Below are 18234 nucleotides of genomic sequence, written 5' to 3' on the forward strand. Positions count from 1 at the left end.
TCAACCCTGGACTGGTGAAATATTTCACATATGAAAATATACATATTTCAATGCTATCCTCCCCCATTCTTATTTGCTTTTGATCATCAGAAAATAAATATCATTCTTTGTCTCCTCATAATACATTCCATGCAAGATTGACCAGATGTTCTCAATAGGCCCAGTCAAACAGAAACATCAACTTCCAGCAAGTCAAGATGAAGGAAACTGAATGGAGCCTATGACTCCTAGTGATTATGTTAAAATCTGTGCACATAACGCACAAAGCAACTACCTGAAGACTCTGAAAACTAAACAGCTAGAGGCAATGGGACCTGAATCAAAGAGGGCTGAATCACTATGCAGCAGGAACTCGACAAGAAATCTATGTCTGTCTAGATCAAGAAAAGGAGCCCCAGTGTGCTAGAGAGTATGGAGGAAGTCCCTGGCTTTCTTTCTTCTTCCTCACCCAGCTTTGTACCACAGCCAACTCCAGTCTCAGATCTGCACTGCCACGGCAGCACAGCCAGAACAGACACCCTAAATGGTCCCTTCTGTTAAAGAAACGGAATGAGCAGAGAACCTTCCAACAAAAGAAGACTCCAGGTACAGATTGTCCACTGATGAGATTTTACCAAACTGTTATGGACTGAACTGTGTCTCTCCAAAATTCATTTGTTGGAGCCCTAGTCCCCAGCACTTCAGAATGTGGCTGTGTCTGGAGATACGGCCTTTAAAGCAGCCATCAGGTTACAATGAGCCTGTTAGGGTGAGCCCCATCCAAGCTGACTGGTGTCCTTATGAGAAGGGGAAATCAGTACAAATGGAGAGATACTAAGGACATTCACACGCAGAGGGATGACCAGGTGAGGAGGCAGAAAGAGGGGAGTCACCTCCAAGCCACAGATGCCCCAGAGGAGCTCAACTCTGCCAGCACCCTGATCATGGACTCCTGGCCTCCAGGACTGAGAGAGAACAAATGTCTCTTGTTGAAGCCACCCACTATGTGATATTTTTTTTGTCCACAGAAGACTAACCTACCAACATTTAATGGGAAACAAACACCACCAATTCTACACAATCGCATCCATAGAACAGGAAAGAACACTTTCCAACCCATTTTGGAAGGCTAATACTATCCTCATGCCCTTTTTTTAATTAAAACTACAAACAAATATCTCTCATGAACATAAGTGTAAAAAAATTCTCAGCAAAATATTAGCAAATAAAGTCCATCAATAGCTGAAAACAGGATTTATCTTGAGAATATGAGGGTGGTTCAGCATTTGACATCCAATGTCATGCACGTAATTACAAACTGAAGAAGAAAGATGTCATGATAATCTCAGATGCTGAAAGAGTTTCTCACAAGATTTAACTGTAATTTACAATTAAAATTCTCACCAAATCAGAAATATAAGAAAATTTCCTTAACCTGCTAACAGGCGCTGACACAAAAACTAATGATATCATGCTTAAGATAGGTCATCCATGCTCATCAGCCTATGCAGCCTCATACAGGAAGTCCTAGCCAGTGCAGTAAAGAAACAAATTCATACAGACTTGAAAGGGAGAAATAAAACTCCTTCTCTCCTTGAGGGTACATCATTTGGATCAAGGAGGATATCAAAAGGGAATTTTTAAAATCTTGCGACAAATGAAAATGAAAACACAACATACCAAAACTTAAGGGCTACAGCAAAAGCAGTACTAAGAGAAAAGCTTATAGAGATAAATGCCCATATTATAAGAGGTCTCTAATAAACCACCTAACTTTATACCTCAAGGAACTACAAAAAGAACTAAACCCAAAGTTAGCAGAAGGAAGGAAATAATAAAGATCAGAGAAGAAATAAATCAAATAGAGACTAGAAAATAACAGAAAAGAATTGTAAGTTGATTTTTTGAAAGAAAAAAACAAAATCAATAAAGCCTCATATTTACACCCATGGCTGATTCATGTCAATGTATGGGAAAAACCACTACAATATTGCAAAGTAATTAGCCTTCAATTTAAATAAATTAAAAAAAAAAAACCTTACCTAAACTAAGAAGGAAAAAGAGAAAACAAATAAAAACAGAAATGAAAGTGACATTATAACAGGTACCTAGAAAGTAAAGAAGCATAATCATAAGGGACTATTGATGAACAATTACAAATTGGAAAACTTAGAAGAAATAGATAAATTTTGAGAAACATACAACGTGTTAAGACTAAAACAAAAAACAGAAAAACTCAACACACCAGTAACAACGAGATTCAAACAGTAATTTTAAAAACTCTCAAAGCGAAAGCCTAGGACCAATTAGATTCAAAGTTGAATTCTACCAACATTCAAACAAGAATTAACACCAGTGCTTCTTAAACTCTTCCAAAAAGTAAAATTAGAGGAAATACATCCAAACTCATTTAATGACAGCAGCCTCACCAGATATCATAGCTGGACAAAGACACTGCAAGAATAGGAAACTACAGACCAATACCTCAGATAAACATAGGTGTAAAACTCCTCAATAACACTAGCACACCGGACTCAAATATGTATCAGAAAGATTAAACACCATGACCAGTGGTGTTCCCAACTTCCCCTGGGAAGGAAAGCTGGCTTAACGTACACAAATCAATGCAATATATAGCACATTCACAAAATGAAATATTTAAACCACATGATCATCTCAGTACACAGAAAAAAAAACACTTGACAAAATCCAACACCCATTCATGATAAAAACTGAATAAAATAAATATAAAAGAATTTCCTCAACACAATAAAGGCCATTTGTGAAAAGCCCATGGCTAACATCATAATCAATGGGGAAAACTGAAGGCTTTCCCACTCATGCCAGTTCTACTAAACATAATACTGGAAGTACTGGCAAAAAAAAAAAAAAACATAAAAGGCATTTAAATTGGAACAAAGGAAGGAAAACCATCTCTGTTTGCAGATGTTATGATTCTATATGTAGAAAACCCTGAAGGCTACACACACACTCCAAAAATTTGGAATACATGATCCAGTAAAGCTTCAGGATATAAATCAACATGACAAAAAAAAACCCAAAAGCAGTTGTATTCGTTTATACCAACAACAATCTATCTGAAAAGGAAATGAGTGAACAATCCTATCGATGAGGGCACCTAAGAGAACAAAATACCTAGGAACAAATTTAACCAAGGAAGTAAACGATCTATGCACTGAAAACTTTATAAGATTGATAAGAAAAACAAAAATCAATAGGGAGAGGTCCCATATTTACAGACTCGAAGAACTTATATTGCTAAAAATGCCCATATTACCCACAGTGATCTAGATATTCAAAACAATGGCTATTAAATTTCAGTGGCATTTTTCACAGAAATGGAAAAAACAATTCCAACATTTGTGTGGAACTGCAAAAGATTCTGAATAGCCAAAGCAATCTTTTTTTTTTTTTTTTACCACCCATGTGTATTAACTTTATTTAGTGATAAAGAGGCCCAGAGAGTTCAGTGACTTGCACAAGGAAACAGAACTAGCAGGTCATGGAACCAGGATGCAAAAGTGTCAGGGGCTTAACTAGGTTGTCCTTTTTTCCCCACCTCTTTCTTTTTCCTTTTTTTAAGAAATTAATTTATTTTAATTGGAGGCTAATTACTTTACAATATTGTGGTGGTTTTTGCCATACATTGACATGAATCAGCCATGGGTGTACATGTGTCTCCCACCTCCCTCCCCATCCCATCCCTCTGGGTTGTCCCAGTGCACCAGCTTTGAGTGCCCTGTTTGATGCATCAAACCTGGACTGGTGATCTATTTCACATATGGTAATATACGTGTTTCAATGCTGTTCTCTCAAATCATCCCACTCTCGCCTTCTCCCACAGAGTCCGAAAGTCTGTTCTTTATATCTGTGTCTCTGTTGCTGTCTCACATATAGGGTCATCACTACCATCTTTCTAAATTCCATACATATGTGTTAATATACTGTATTGGTGTTTTTCTTTCTGACTTACTTCACTCTGTATAATAGGCTCCAGTTTCATCCACCTCATTAGAACAGATTGAAGTGTGTTCTTCTTAATAGCTGAGTAATATTCTGTTGTGTATATGTATCACAGCTTTCTTATCCATTCGTCTGCCGATGGACATCTAGGTTGTTTCCATGTCCTAGCTATTGTAAACAGTGCTGTGATGAACACTGGGGTACATGCGTCTCTCAATTCTGGTTTCCTTGGTGTATATGACCAGCACTGGGATTGCTGGGTCATATTAACCAAAGCAATCTTAAAAAAAAGAACAAAGCTGGAGGCATCACTGTTCCTGATTTCAAGTTATAGTAAAAGGTATAGTAATTAAAACAGTATGGTACAGACCTAAAAACAAAGACCAGGGGAACAGAATCGAGAGCCCAGAAATAAATCCACAGTTATAGTCAAATAATCTACAGTAAAATGCCAAGAACATAAAATGGGGAAGATTCATTTCTTTAACAAATTATGTCGGTAAAACAGGATTCACATAAAGATAAATGAAATTTGACCCTTATTTCACTCTATATGGGGCTTCCCTGTTGGCTCAGACAGTAAAGAATCTGCTGTAATGCAGGGGACCCAGGTTTAATCCCTGGGTTGGGAAGATTCCCTGGAAAAGGGAATGGCTAACCATTTCATTATTCTTGCCTGGAGAAGAGTGGGACGTGACTAAGTGACTAACACTTTCGCTTTCACACTTATACACAAAGGAACTCAGTGTAAAGACTTACAGGTAAGACCTGAAACTAGGAAACAGGAAAAGACATTGCCTCTTGATGCTGGTTTGAGCAATTACTTTCTAGATAGGACCCCAAAAGCACAGGCAGCAGAAGCAAAAACTGATAAATTGGATTACACCAAAATAAAAAGCCCCTGTGCAGCAAAGGAAACAATAAAAGGGCAACCTATTGCCCGGGAGAAAGTGATTTGAAAACCATCCATCTGGTCCAAAATATACAAGGAAGTCTTACAAATAAATAGTAAAACCATCTGATTGTTTAAAAATAGGTGAAGGTTCTGAACAGACATACAAATGACCAGCTAATCGAGGACATGCCAACCAAAGCCACAGTGGGATATCACCTCATGCCTGTTACTCTGGCTGTGAGTGTGTTAGTCACCCAGGCATGTCTGTGTGACCCCACGGACTGTAGCCGACTAGGCTCCTCTCTTTCCGTGGAATTCTCCAGGCAAGAATAATGGAGTGGGTAGCCGTTTCCTGCTCCAGGGGGATCTTACCGACCCAGGGATTGAACCTGGGTATCCTACATCACAGGCAGATTCTTTACTGTCTTTAGCCACCAGGGAAGCCTGTTACTATGGCTACGGTCCAAAAAATGAAAGATAACGTGTTAGCAAGGATATGGAGAAAAGAGAACATTTGTACATCGTTGATGGGAATGGCAACTGGTGCAGTCATTATGGGCAACAGTCCAAATGCAGGGTCCTCGGAATATTAAAAATAGAACTATCGTCCAGAAAACCCTCTTCTGAGTATATAAGAAAATAACATCAGTATGTCAAGAAATCAGTACCATGTTCACTGAATCATTCATCACAATAGCCAAGACATGGAAACAACCTGTATCCATCAACAAATGAAGAAAAATGTGGCATATGTATTAATACATACAAAGGAATATTATTCAGCCACAGGAAAGAAGGAAATTCTGCCATTTGTGATAACACAGATTAACCTTGGGAACATCACAATCAGGGATACAAGTCAGGAAAAGACAAATACTATTTGGTTGCACTTATACGTAGAATTTTTCTTAAAACCCACACTGAGATAGCACCACACACTTATTAGAATATCCATTTTTTTTAAACTGACAATACCGAGTATTAATGAGAATGAAGAACAACTGGAAAACTCATACAAGGCTAATGCAAAATCAAAATGAGAAATGCATTTCAGTCTCTTCACCACTTACTAGCTGGATGATCTTGTGCAACCTACTTAACTGCCCTAAATCTCAGTTTCCTCATCTGTAAAACAGACATATTGACACTTCCAATGTTAACGTGCCTCACAGTGTTTCTGAGAAGTCGAACTGAAACGTAAATACTTCTAAAAATTGGGCCAACTACACAAAGATTATGACTTCCCTGGTGGCTCAGACGGTAAAGCATCTGCCTCTAATGCGGGAGACCCAGGTTCGATCCCTGGGTCAGGAAGATCCCCTGGAGAAGGAAATGGTAACCCACTCCAGTACTCTTGCCTGGAAAACCCCATGGACGGAGAAGCCTGGTACGCTACAGTCCATGGGGTTGCAAAGAGTCGGACACGACTGAGCGACTTCACTTCCACTTTCATACAAAGATTAAAGTCTCATCTTTAATTTTAAAAAATGCTTTAGCCATTAAAAGCAAACTATAGACATATACCACAGACAAGTCTCAAGTGTATTCTGCTATATAAAAGAAGACAAATTTAAAAACGAAAAGCAACATAATGATTCTATTCACATGACATTCTGGAAAATGCAAAACTAGTTGGAGAACCCTTTAGAAGTCCCCAGGATTTGAGGTTGGGGAAGGGTCTGGCCACACAGTGGCAGCACAGGGCAGGGTTTCACCAGCGATGAAGTTTTCTATACTGTGGCTGTAGTTGCAATTGTTCAACCATGTGTATCTGTCAAAACACAACTGTATATGAAAAACTGAATTTTACTGTGTGGAATTAAATATTAATTTAGAGAACAGAAATAGAGAAAGAAAGAGGGGCCCCTGCTTTCTAAGGCCTCAGAGCTCTTTGAATGAAAGAGAATTCGTTTAACAAATGCATGAGACACCACAAAAATACACCACATGTACAACAAGGAACAGAATAGATACTCCTGCGCTCAAGCAGTCTAGTCTATTTGGGAAGACAGCATCTGATGAGTAGGAAAACAGGGACCAAGAGGCTGTGACCAGGATGGCTGCCATTAAAAAAAAAAAAAAAAAAAGCCCTCCCTCAACAATTTTGCCCCTTCACCTGCAGCCTCAATGGTGTTCAACCCATACCTGAACACCCCGAAGGAGCTGCCCTCTCTCCTCCAGGCCACAACCTAGATTCTGCTCTCTCCCTCTACTGAACTGTTCTCTCTGCCAGTGGAATAAGGTGCTTACTTTTAGCCCTCCTCTTACCTGACTTCTCAAGAGCTCTTGGTTGTCAATCACTCATCCTTCCGCACACATTCTATGCTGTTCACTCTCCTGGTTTTTTCTCGGGCGTCTCTGCCTTTTCACCAGTGTTAGCATTTCACAAGGCTCAGATCTACCTGAGGGCTTCGACTCTCACTCTAAGTCCTCTCCCTTGGAAATCTCATCCGAATCCAGTTTCAGCTGACACCTGGTTATCACTTAGTCCCAAAGGCACATCCTCCACTCAGAGCTCTCCTCAAACCTTCAAACACAGCTCCAACCACCTACTCAGGCTCTCACGTGGACAGCTCAAGAGCACCTTAACTCAACATGTCCAACACTGGACTCAGGAATTCCCCTCCAAACCTGTCCTATTCCATTTATCCTGGCATGTGTTAGTTCCTGGTATGCAGTCAGCCAGGAACACAGGCGTCATCTCTGTCCCTCCCACATAGTTTACCAGCCAAACCCAAACCGCCATGACATCTACTGATTTTATCTCTCTCAAGTTTGCCTACATCGCTCCATCCCCTCTACCTTCACCCGAGCCCAGCATCTAAGCTGGCTGCTTTCAACCACTGCCTCTTCTTACCATATCATCTGGATCCCCTCCAATATATTTCCCACTTCTGCCACTTTGGTTTTTTTTTAATATGGATTTGCTCCCATCACCTGTTGCTTTTAGAACATCAGAGGTGTCCCATTACTGTTAGAACAAAGCCCAATCCTCACCAGAAACTATCAATCCCCACATGGTCTGGCCCCACTTGGAGCTCTTGCCACAACCTTCTCACTCACTCCCTTTCCTCCAGCTACTGGGGATTTCTTTGATTATCTCAGAGGCACCACAGATCCTGCTACTACACGGCCTTTGCACAAATTCTTCACCTCTCTGGATTTCTCTCATTATCCCAATACTCCAACATTAACTAGGGTATCTCCTCTTCCATCAGATTTCAGCTCCAGTATAATTCAGCAGAAAAAGCTTTCTTTACCCCTAAGTCTCAGTCAGACCTCCTGATTATTTCCTTTCTTTCCCTTGAAGCATTTATTTCCATTTTAAATTCTAAAGTCATTAATGTGGTCTTTTGATTGTATTCACCACCAGCGCTAGGATTATAACCTTCGTGAGATCAGGGACTTTGTATTTTTCTCAACATTGAAACTCTGGAATCTAACACAGCAGCTGCCTCGTGGCAGTCACTTAACAGTCACTTGCTAAAGACTGGACTCAACGATTCCACAAAATGAGGTGTGTACTGATATAATGTCATACATGTCCACACTCCATGTAATATCCATGGACTGGAAACAGTGTAACTACCTGTCCACAGGGGACTTGATTAAACACACAGCAAGGCATTAATACAATGGAATACAACACAGCTGTTTACACCAACTTACACGTCTAGGTATAGCAACTTACATGTCTACTTACACGTACCCACTTGTGAACAAAGCAGGGCACAACCACGTGTGCACACTGCAGTGCCACTGGTACCAAAAGTGTGTGTTAGTCACACAGTCGTGTCTGACTCTTTGTGACCCCATGGACTGAAGCCCGCCAGGCTCCTCTGTCCATGGGATTCTCCAGGCAGGAATATAGGCGTGGGTTGCCATGCCCTTAAGGAAGACAGTGAATCTTGACTGAATTGTTTGTTGGGGGAGAATGCTCATTGGAAGCTTATAAGAAACTATTTACAGTGGTTCTTCATTTGGAGGGCAGGTGGGAACTGGGTAGATGGGTGTCAGAGGTGGGAGGAAAAAACTCTGACTACCATTTTATACTTTCAGATTTGGGAATCCGCATGAGTGTGGTTCATAACTCAGTACGTGAATTTTTAAGTGCTCTGTGACCAGAACCCAGTAAAGTCTGTTGAATGAATTATAACACACATGAGAGCGTCCCCATCATCTGTTCCCCTCTCCACCACCTACCCTGGCACCATTGCTCCCACTGCCACCGCCCTGGGGAGGCACCGGAAGCTTTTTAAAAGCTGCATCATCTTTAAGTTTTAAAGCCACACTTTCTAACTATCCATTTATAGTCATAAACCCCTCCATCACTCTTTACAACTGACAAAGTGCTTTCAAACCTACGATCTAATTGGGTCCTTAGGACAACCTGAGACCGTTCACATGTTTCGAAAGTGAAAGTCGCTGAGCGGTGTCCGACTCTTTGCGACCCCATGGACTATACAGTTCATGGAATTCTCCAGGCCAGGATACTGGAGAGGATAGCCTTTCCCGTCTCCAGAGGATTTGCCAACCCAAGGATCGAACCCAGGTCTCCTGCACTGCAGGGGGATTCTTTACTAGTTGAGCCACAAGGGAAGCCCAAGAATACTGGAGTGGGTAGCCTATCCCTTCTCCAGCAGATCTTCCTGACCCAGGAATCAAACTGGGGTCTCCTGCATTGCAGGTAGATTTTTTTTTACCAACTGAGCTATCAGGGAAGGAGAAAACTGAAGTTGTGGGAAATTAAGGGTTCTGCCTGAGGTCACGCCTCTGAAAATGGCACAGCCAATCCTGATTGCCTGATGAGGATGGTACCTCCCTCACCATCCTTCCCAACTCTAAAAAGGGAAAAAAGAAAGATAACAGGAGGTCTTCTACAGATTTTATGTCAGTCCCATGACGCTCTAGGTCAGATTGATCTATGTGTGGGTCAGTCTGGGTTGCAGTCCCGGGGGACAAGACTTGCTGAGAGAGGAAAACAGCCAACTTTTGTTTTGATTGTTACACTCACCCAGCAGGGAAGAAAAAAGGAAAGGAAAATGTTCTTGGCTGGCGTGGAGAGAACCCTGCCAGAAAATGGGATGGATGCTCTAACTTGCCAAAGACATCCCCGGAGGCCCCATTAACACCATGATACTGAACCAGAGAGATGCTGAACACTTAGAAGTGCTGCTGATTCCCTGGCAACTTTTGAAAGCAAGCTTGTTTCCACTGACTGAAGCAAAGGTTGGGGGGGAGGAGGGAATGTCTAAAGATGGAACTAGAGAATGGGAGGATTTGGCTGCTGAGGATGGAGTTGCAGGTTGTCCTGGATATGTATCACAAAAAGTTTCCCTACATCCGATTTTCCTCTGGTTCCATTTCTTAACCTCCGGACTGATCCTAGAGTCCCAGATTCATGTGACGCTGCAAGAGAATGAGGAGGAGATGCACCCTTCACGACCATGATCTAAACACACTGTTCGAGCTGACTGGGGACTTAGAGAAGAGCAGCAGCAACAGTGGAAATGATGAGAATTCATCAGTGTGCCCCCGGAACGCATCGTCATCTGAGACGCGGTGTGGGATACCAGGAAACTGTAATGTGCACCGTCCAGGGCCATTCATAATGGTCTCAGAACAAATGAAGGGTTCACATGTTCCCATCAGCAAGAGTCTAACTGGAATCAAAAGGTGACCCAAACAAGCTCCTCTGACCCCGTCTAAGATGGAAGACCCATCACCTTAGGAAAAACAGACTGTTTGTGTCATAACATGATTTATTTACCTTGCATAGGAGAGAAAGCAGGATACTCACCTTCACACAGAAAAAGCAGAGGACTTCCCTGGTGGCACAGTGGATAGGAATTCATCTGCCAAAGCAGGGACATTGGTTCGATCCCTGGTCCAGGAAGATTCCACAAGCTGCAGATCACCTAGGCCCGTGTGCCAAAACTAGTGAGCCCACAGCCCACAACTACTGAAGCCCATGTGTTCAGAGCCTGTGCTCTGCCACGAGGGAAGCTACTGCAGGAAGAAGCCTGTGCACGGCAGCAAAGAGGAGCCCTTGCTTGCCCTAACTAGAGAAAGCCCTCACGGCAACAAAGACACAGCGCAATTGAACATAAGGGTTTTGGTTTTTTTAAGGCAGATAATTTTTAGTTTTAGTTAGGTTTTTTTTTTTTTTCCAAGAAAGGAGCAAGTAACTGTCCATAACTATTCATCTAATTCTGACACCTTCAATTCACAACGATTTTAATCACTGCAGAGAAAGTAAAAATTTCTCAAGGAATAGCATAAAATATAAATGCTAGCACCTTAGCTTATTTTAAACCTAAATGCTCAAATGAACTAGCTAATTTGAACGAGCTGATGTGGTACCTTTCAAAGTGGGCAGAAGAAGGAGCCAAGATGTGATACATACAAAGTCCATCAACACCTCAATTTGGCTCCGCAGCGGCTCAGCAACCTGGAACAATTAATTCTCTTTCCCCAAAAGCTTCTGACTCGGAGCAAACACACATACCCACCCTCTGTTATCTAAGAGACCAGGATGATGAAAGGGAAAAGGAATTCTCCCCAAGATCAACATCTGACTACCCAAAATAGGACTGCCTTCACATTAAAACAATTCTCCACAGTCCCATTGTTCTATTTTTTTCAAATGATGGAAAATCTAATTGCAGTGAAATGTTAATAGCTTCATTGTGTGACCACAGGGCTAATCAGTTATATATCTAAAGAGTTTGGGGCTCAGCTGTGAGGTATTTTTGGATCAACATCTGATCCCTTGACATCAATGTACTATTACCAAGGATTTAGTACATGAAGCAAAAATCCCACAAAACGGAGAACCACAGAACCAAGACTAGAAAGACTTAATTTGAACATGCTACGGTCTGATCCAGGCTGAGGATACTCAGGCTTATACTTGGTGGATCCAGTTCAATGTGGAGTGGGTGCTGGCACAGATTAAGAGTCGGGTAGCAAAAAAAAAAAAAAAAAGAGTGGGGCAGGGAAAGAAAGAAAGAAAAGGGGGAGGGAAAGAAAGGTGCTTAGATCCATGTGGGGAGTGAAATATATGACAAGCACTCAGAAAATTTTGGCACATCTTGAAGAGGGGTCAGGGTGTTGAGAACTGTCAGTAGGGCAGGCCTAAGGAAGGAACCCTGGATAAAGCATGGAAAAGAAGAATTAACACTTTCCTGCAGTTGGATGCACTCGCCCGCGATGAGAACAGTTTCTGCGCAAAGAACGTGAAGAAAGCCTCCAGGTGCCATGGAGCCCTGGGCAGGAGGTTTGACAGAACAAGACCACTCCCCTAGGCCAACCCACCAGACAAGAGAAAGACAGCGCCCCCACCAAGGGCACCACAGATGGGGGAAAGAAGGAAACCACCTAATACGTGCACATTGGTTCACTGTCCCACATCAGAACTATCTCCTGCGGTCTGTCACGAGGCCCTATAAACATCTTGGTGGGAGGCTGGGAGCGATGGGCCACGGCCTCCCTGCTCCCCTGGCTCAGTTGCAACAATGCCACTGCTTGGAGAAAGCGACAGTCCTCGAAATATCCCCACAACTCAGGCATCTGCCTCAGACTGAAAGATGCCTTTTCTATCTTCATGCCCAGAGTGATCCAGATCCTTCTGTTCCATGGGAACTAGATCCTGCCACCAAGGGTTTGCATGCTGCAGCTGAAGATCCTGCCTGCTGCAAGGAAGACTGAAGATCCCACATGCCACAACTAAGGCCCAGCAGGGCCAAGTAAGAACATACATAAGTATTTGAAATCAACAGCAGAAGTAGTCATAACAGCTCCGTGTATTGAGTGCTTACTCTCAAACACCTCACTAAAGGCTTTACCTACTGACATTCCCTACATAGTTAAATCATGCCGCATCCGCCCTAAGATACAGATGTTACTATTGCCTCCAATTTATAGAAGAGGAAACTGAGGCACAGCCTGCCAACCTTCAGCCCATCTTGTCCCCTCACTTTGTTAGGAACCTCATGCCACACAGTACAGCCTGAGGACTCCAGAGTTTATGAGCAGTGCTTGTTAACTTCTGGGAGGGCTGTGAAGAGGGTGAAAAATACTTCTTGATCTGGACTTTGGAAGAGGACTCTTGACCCCCTTGCTCACAATATTCATATGAGTCATAGCTATCTTATTATTTTGCTATAGCACAGGGTACAGCCAATTCTTACCCTAGTGTCTTCTTGGACCTCCCAGTCACTGGAGAAAGTCGCCAGCTGCTGCCCTTGTGAACAGTTTGAAAACTGGAAAAGGCTAGAAAACATCCTTCTGTTCTCTTGAGTGTCTGGAAAGATGGCATCTTGGAAATTGACTCCATGAGGCAAGAGGTTATAGTTCTCATCCATCCTAATGGAAAAAAAGGAGGCAAGAGCTGTAGACTGGATACCCATGGGGTGCACCATTTTGAATCGAGAGTCAACAGAAGACTGTGTGACAGTGTTGCCAGTTATACAACGTCTTTTTTTGTTTTTAAGTAGAGTTTAATTACAATGCTGTGCTAATTTCTGCTGTAAAGTGACTCAGTTATACATATACATATGTTTTTAAACATCTTTTCCATTATGGTCTATCCCAGGAGATTGGATATGCTTCCCTGTGCTAAGGTAGGACCTTGTTGTTTATTCCAAATGTAACAGTTTGCATCTGCTAACCCCAAACACCCAGTCCATCCTTCTCCCTCCCTCCATCCCCCTTGGCAACCACACGTTTATTCTCTGTATCCATGAGTCTGTTTCTGTTTTGTAAATAGGTTCATTTGTGCCATATTTTAGATTCCACATATTAGTGATATAATATGGTATTTATTCTTTTCTTTGTGACTCACTCCACTTAGTATAATTATCTCTAGTTCCATCCATGTTGCTGCATATGGCATTATTTCTTTCTTGTTATGGCTGAGTAATATTCATATATATATACCACATTTTCTTTAATCATTCAACTATCAAGGGACATTTAGGCTGTTTCCATATCTTGGCTGTTGGGAATAGTGCTGCTATGAACATGGGGGTGCATGTATGTTCCTGAATTACAGTTTTGTCTGGGGATATGCTCAGGAGGGGGACTGCTGGGTCATATGGTGGGCCCATGAATTTTCTGAGGATCCCCCATACTGTTTTCCATAGTGGTTACCCCAACTTACATTCCCACCAACAGTGTAGGAGGGCTCCCTTTTTTTCCACACTCTCTCCAACATTTGCTATTTGTTCTGTTTTTGATGTTAGCCATTCTGCCATAATAGGAGATGGTACCTGGCTGTAGCTTTGATTTGCATTTCTCTAAGAATTAGCGACACTGAGTATGTTTTCATGTGTCTACTGGCCATCTGCATGTCTTCTTTGGAGAAATGTCTATTAAGGTTTTCTGCCCACTTTGTGATTGGGTTTTTTTTGTTGTTGAGTTGTATGGTCTGTATATTTGAAATTAAGCCCTGGTCTATTGCATCGTTTGCAAATATTTTCTCCCATTCTTTAGGTTGTCTTTTTTTTTTTATGGTTTTCTATGCTGTGCAGAAGCTTGTAAGTTTGATCAGGTCCCCTTTGTTCATATTTGGTTTTATTTCTATTACCTTGGGAGACTGACCTAAGAAAACATAGGTCCAATTTATGTCAAAGAACATTTTGGCCATTCTCTCTTCTAGGAGTTTTATGGCGTCATGTCTTACGTTTAAGTCTTTAAACCATTGTGAGATATTTTTGTTCAGTGTGAGGGTATATCCTAACTTCACTGATTTACATGCAGCTTCCAATTACACATCTACATGGCTCGCATTGGAGGAGGCTCTCTCTCTCTGTTCTCTACCTCACACTGCACGTGTCTATCCTTAAGTTTTTCAAAACATGTGAGTTGGGGGATGGCTGCGTGTGAATCTGAACATTTGTGTATCTCCCAAGCCGCCTTCCTTCTCCTAGTGGAGTGCTCCTTGTTTCCTGGGCAAAGGAAAGCCAATTGCAATGACCCAAGATTCAAGTCCTACCACTGCTACTTATCTCCTGTTTGACACACAATGAATTTCTTAAATTCTCTAAGCTTAAATGCACAATCTATTAAACGAGGATGACAACAGCATCCTTATTTTTTTAATGGTGGTGTAAGGAGTGCACTTTTTTAAAAGTAAGTATTTGGCACAGAGTAAGCACAGTATAAAACTTAACATTTTTACAGAACCCTGCATAAAGTACCTGTTGGCAAGATAGAGAAGTCAAGAGAACGAAAAGGAGAGATGGAAGCTGCACTCCAGCCCAAAGTAGGCATTTGGGGGTGCAGCAGGGAGTGTCCGCTGCCACTTTCTCCTGTGACACCGACCGAATCTGTTCTCCTCCCCGAGGGGCCCAGAATAACAGGAATGATGTGCATGTGGTTGTTAACACACATCAAAGCAACACAGCCCTGTGAAATAGAAATCTTGTCAGACTACCTTTTGACTCTATCTCTGCCCTAACATTTTATAAATATGCCAGAGAAAGAGGAAAGAGCTGGCTCACCACCAGAGAGCCAGTGGACAAAACTGTGTTTCATTATAAAATCGGAAAAGAAAATAATGTCTTCTTAAGTACCCTGGCTCTTTTTACTTTGGAAAATAAAGTTTCATTGTTGAATAGTTTTAGAGCTGGTTTCCCTAAATAAAGACATGTAAAAATCTAAGAAGGTACTATCTCACTCCTTGCCAGCTTTATTTAGAAACTGTACTTCTCCGGTATTTTTTTTTTAAATTCAACTTAATCTGGCTAAACCACCCAAGGGAACACAAAGCACGCCATGTATTCTAAACTTAGATATTCTGGCTTTAATATGGAAAACATGTGTTACTGCGAGCTTACGGACGCCCCTCTGTGGAACCTTCTGTCTTCTTTCTCAGTGATGTGAAATCTCAAGAGCTAAAAGTTAGTCTCCTGACCAAGGTCATAGCCATTCCAAATATCCTTAATGCTATGCCACATACTGGGAAGATGGAACTTATTGTCAATCACTATCTATTAGATTCCATTTTGAGGTTCCTCCCAGTTCCTGCTTCAGCCTCCTCCTCCAACAGGAGAGAACCAATGCATTAGGGTTCCACCTGCTGTTTTGTATGGCAAACTTCAGTTGAACGCATAACCTGAACCTTTATCTACATGCATTTCGTCATGAGCACCCGACAAACTTTCATGGAACTTCACAAGATTCCAGGAGTCTCCCAACAGACAGGGCCTGGTCTAATTCACCTCTCTGTTCTTCAAAGCTCTGTGAGCACCTTCCCAATCCCTTAACGGCCCCGCCCCCAGGCCCTTTCTCTATCAACTTGGGCTATCTGGAAGAGCCTGGCCCTGAGGTCTGCTGGCAGCTGATGTGAGCTAATCCGAGTGGAACACGAGGACAGCTGGGCTGCATTCCACGCGGCCCCATCTTGGCGGTCAGGCAGGTGTGCAGAGCTGAGCACCCACACGCTCCTCATCTGACCTGCACCAGGTGTTCTGCAGCAGCTACTAGGCTCGAATCTCATCCAGCCTCGTCTGGCACGTTATGAAGGTGAGGCTCTTGACAAGGTCAGTAACTTGCTCAAAGTGACAGGAAGAACGCAGCCAGAATTCCAACAACAGTCTGATTCCAATCGTCTTTGGATTGGCTTTGACCACTGTCCATCCCAAACGACGCCCACTGCATCCACTTTAAAATATAGCTTTCCTCCTCTAAGGATTCCACGTCAATTAGGGTTCCACTTTCTTATTTCAAACTCCAGGAGATGCCATGGCCTGAACTCTTACCCACAGGCATCTCATCTGCACCACAGACGAACCTGCATGGAACTCAACCAGACAGGGCTCCTGTTCCATTGCCCTTCATGCTCCTCAGAGGGCTGTGACCAGGGCCTTCCTCCCCCATCAACCCCCGCATAAACCTCTGCTACTGGGAACAGGCTGTTTGTTGCTGGAAACCACCTTGAGCTTTGGCCTGAAACACTCTTCCCTGGTCAAGCACGGGAGCCACCCCTGTTTTTCCAACAGTCTTAGGCAGAGGCACCCAGGATCTCTGTAGACCCAACATGAGGAGCACCAAAGAGCAGAAAACGGGAAGGAGACCAGGGCAGCACTTAACATCGCCCTGACCGGATTCTGGAGGAGTTCCTGAGCCTGCTGGGGATAAAGGTACCTCTGCTGGCCATGCCAAGTGGCCGAAGGGATGGTATGGGCGGGAGGTGGCAGGCTCACCTGAGGAAGAAGAAATAGGAGTAATCCTGGACCACGGTGTGGGAGTGGCAGGAGAAGTAGCCCAGGCCGGTGAGGTTGAGCCTGGAGCCCGCGGGCACCTCGAGCATGCTGCCCCACGCCTGGTCGCACAGCATCTCGATCTCAGCGGAGTAGAAGAGCCCCGCGTCGCTGGCCTCATACTGCCAGGGCAGGTAGTTGTACAGGCCGTGCACCTCCTCGTGCAGCGCCAGCACCTTGGCGTACACGATGATCTCGGCCAGCTCGGCTCGGCAGCCCTCGCTCAGGGGTCTCCACTCGGAGGGCAGCTGGCAGCTGCGGGCGGCCCCCAGCCCGCCGGCCAGGCAGAGCGCGGCGAACAGCAGCGGGCGCAGCATGCCGGCGGCTGGGGCGGGCGGCGGGAGCCGCCGGGTGGGCGCCGCGCCCCAGGCGCGCTACCCGGGGCGCATGGCCGGGGGGAGGCCCGCGGCGGCAGCGAGAGCGTCGGGGAGCCCGAAGTGCCGGGCCCCACCGGCGGGAGGGGCAGCCCGGGGCGCTCGGCTCCGCGCACCGCTGCGGAACTCAGCGTGCTGCTCCCTCCTCCGCCGGGATCCCCCTGCCGGGCCCACTTGGGAGGCTTTTAAAAGGGCACGGGGAGGGCCGGCCGCCGCCGCCTCCTTCCCCCCGTGGCTGGGGCGTGGGCGGCAGCGGGAGGGGCGGAGGCGGGAAGCCGTCCAGGGGCGCGCGGTGCTGGGGAGACAGCGCAGTCGGCGCTGGACCGGGAGCCCCCGAGCTCGGTGTTTGCGCCAGCTCGGAGGTCCGCGGCCGAAAAGTCAGTGTGGGGAGAGGCGGCCCAGTCCTCTTCCGGCGCCCTGCACACCTGCCAGGTGGAAGCTTTCAGGCACAAAGCGCGCTCCAGACATGGCCTTCTTAGAATGATTGCCGTCAATTGCCATGAGTACTCAGCGTACGTTTTTGTATTTTCTGAGTAGTTCATTTCCACTCAAATGGCACAGAAATCTAACTTTACCGTCGCAGAGTTTACCTTGGAAATTCTGTGTGATCTAAAAAACTTTCCTGAATCTCTCTCTCCCTTTCCATCTCTTATGTTTTAATGATGCTCTTAGCAAAGCCTTCAACATCTGAAAAGCCAAAGCCGCATTGCTTGGATTTTCCTACAGCTACATGGTC

General features: G+C 44.1%; 1 protein-coding gene across 1 annotated transcript in view; it reads right to left on the reverse strand.

Annotated features, from left to right (window-relative positions):
• CCDC3 (coiled-coil domain containing 3) overlaps positions 1 to 17897 on the reverse strand; it is an 89006-nt gene extending 71109 nt beyond the window's left edge. The window contains exons 1-2 of the mRNA XM_069547367.1: positions 17068 to 17897; positions 13051 to 13225 (exon numbers count right to left, since the gene is read on the reverse strand). Of these exons, the coding sequence (XP_069403468.1) occupies positions 13051 to 13225; positions 17068 to 17441 (549 nt within the window). The 5' untranslated portion in view covers positions 17442 to 17897. The remainder of the gene's footprint in view (positions 1 to 13050; positions 13226 to 17067) is intronic.
• Positions 17898 to 18234: the final 337 nt, after the last annotated feature.

The sequence above is a fragment of the Ovis canadensis genome, chromosome 13, assembly GCF_042477335.2.
Source record: "Ovis canadensis isolate MfBH-ARS-UI-01 breed Bighorn chromosome 13, ARS-UI_OviCan_v2, whole genome shotgun sequence".
NCBI lineage: Eukaryota > Metazoa > Chordata > Mammalia > Artiodactyla > Bovidae > Ovis > Ovis canadensis.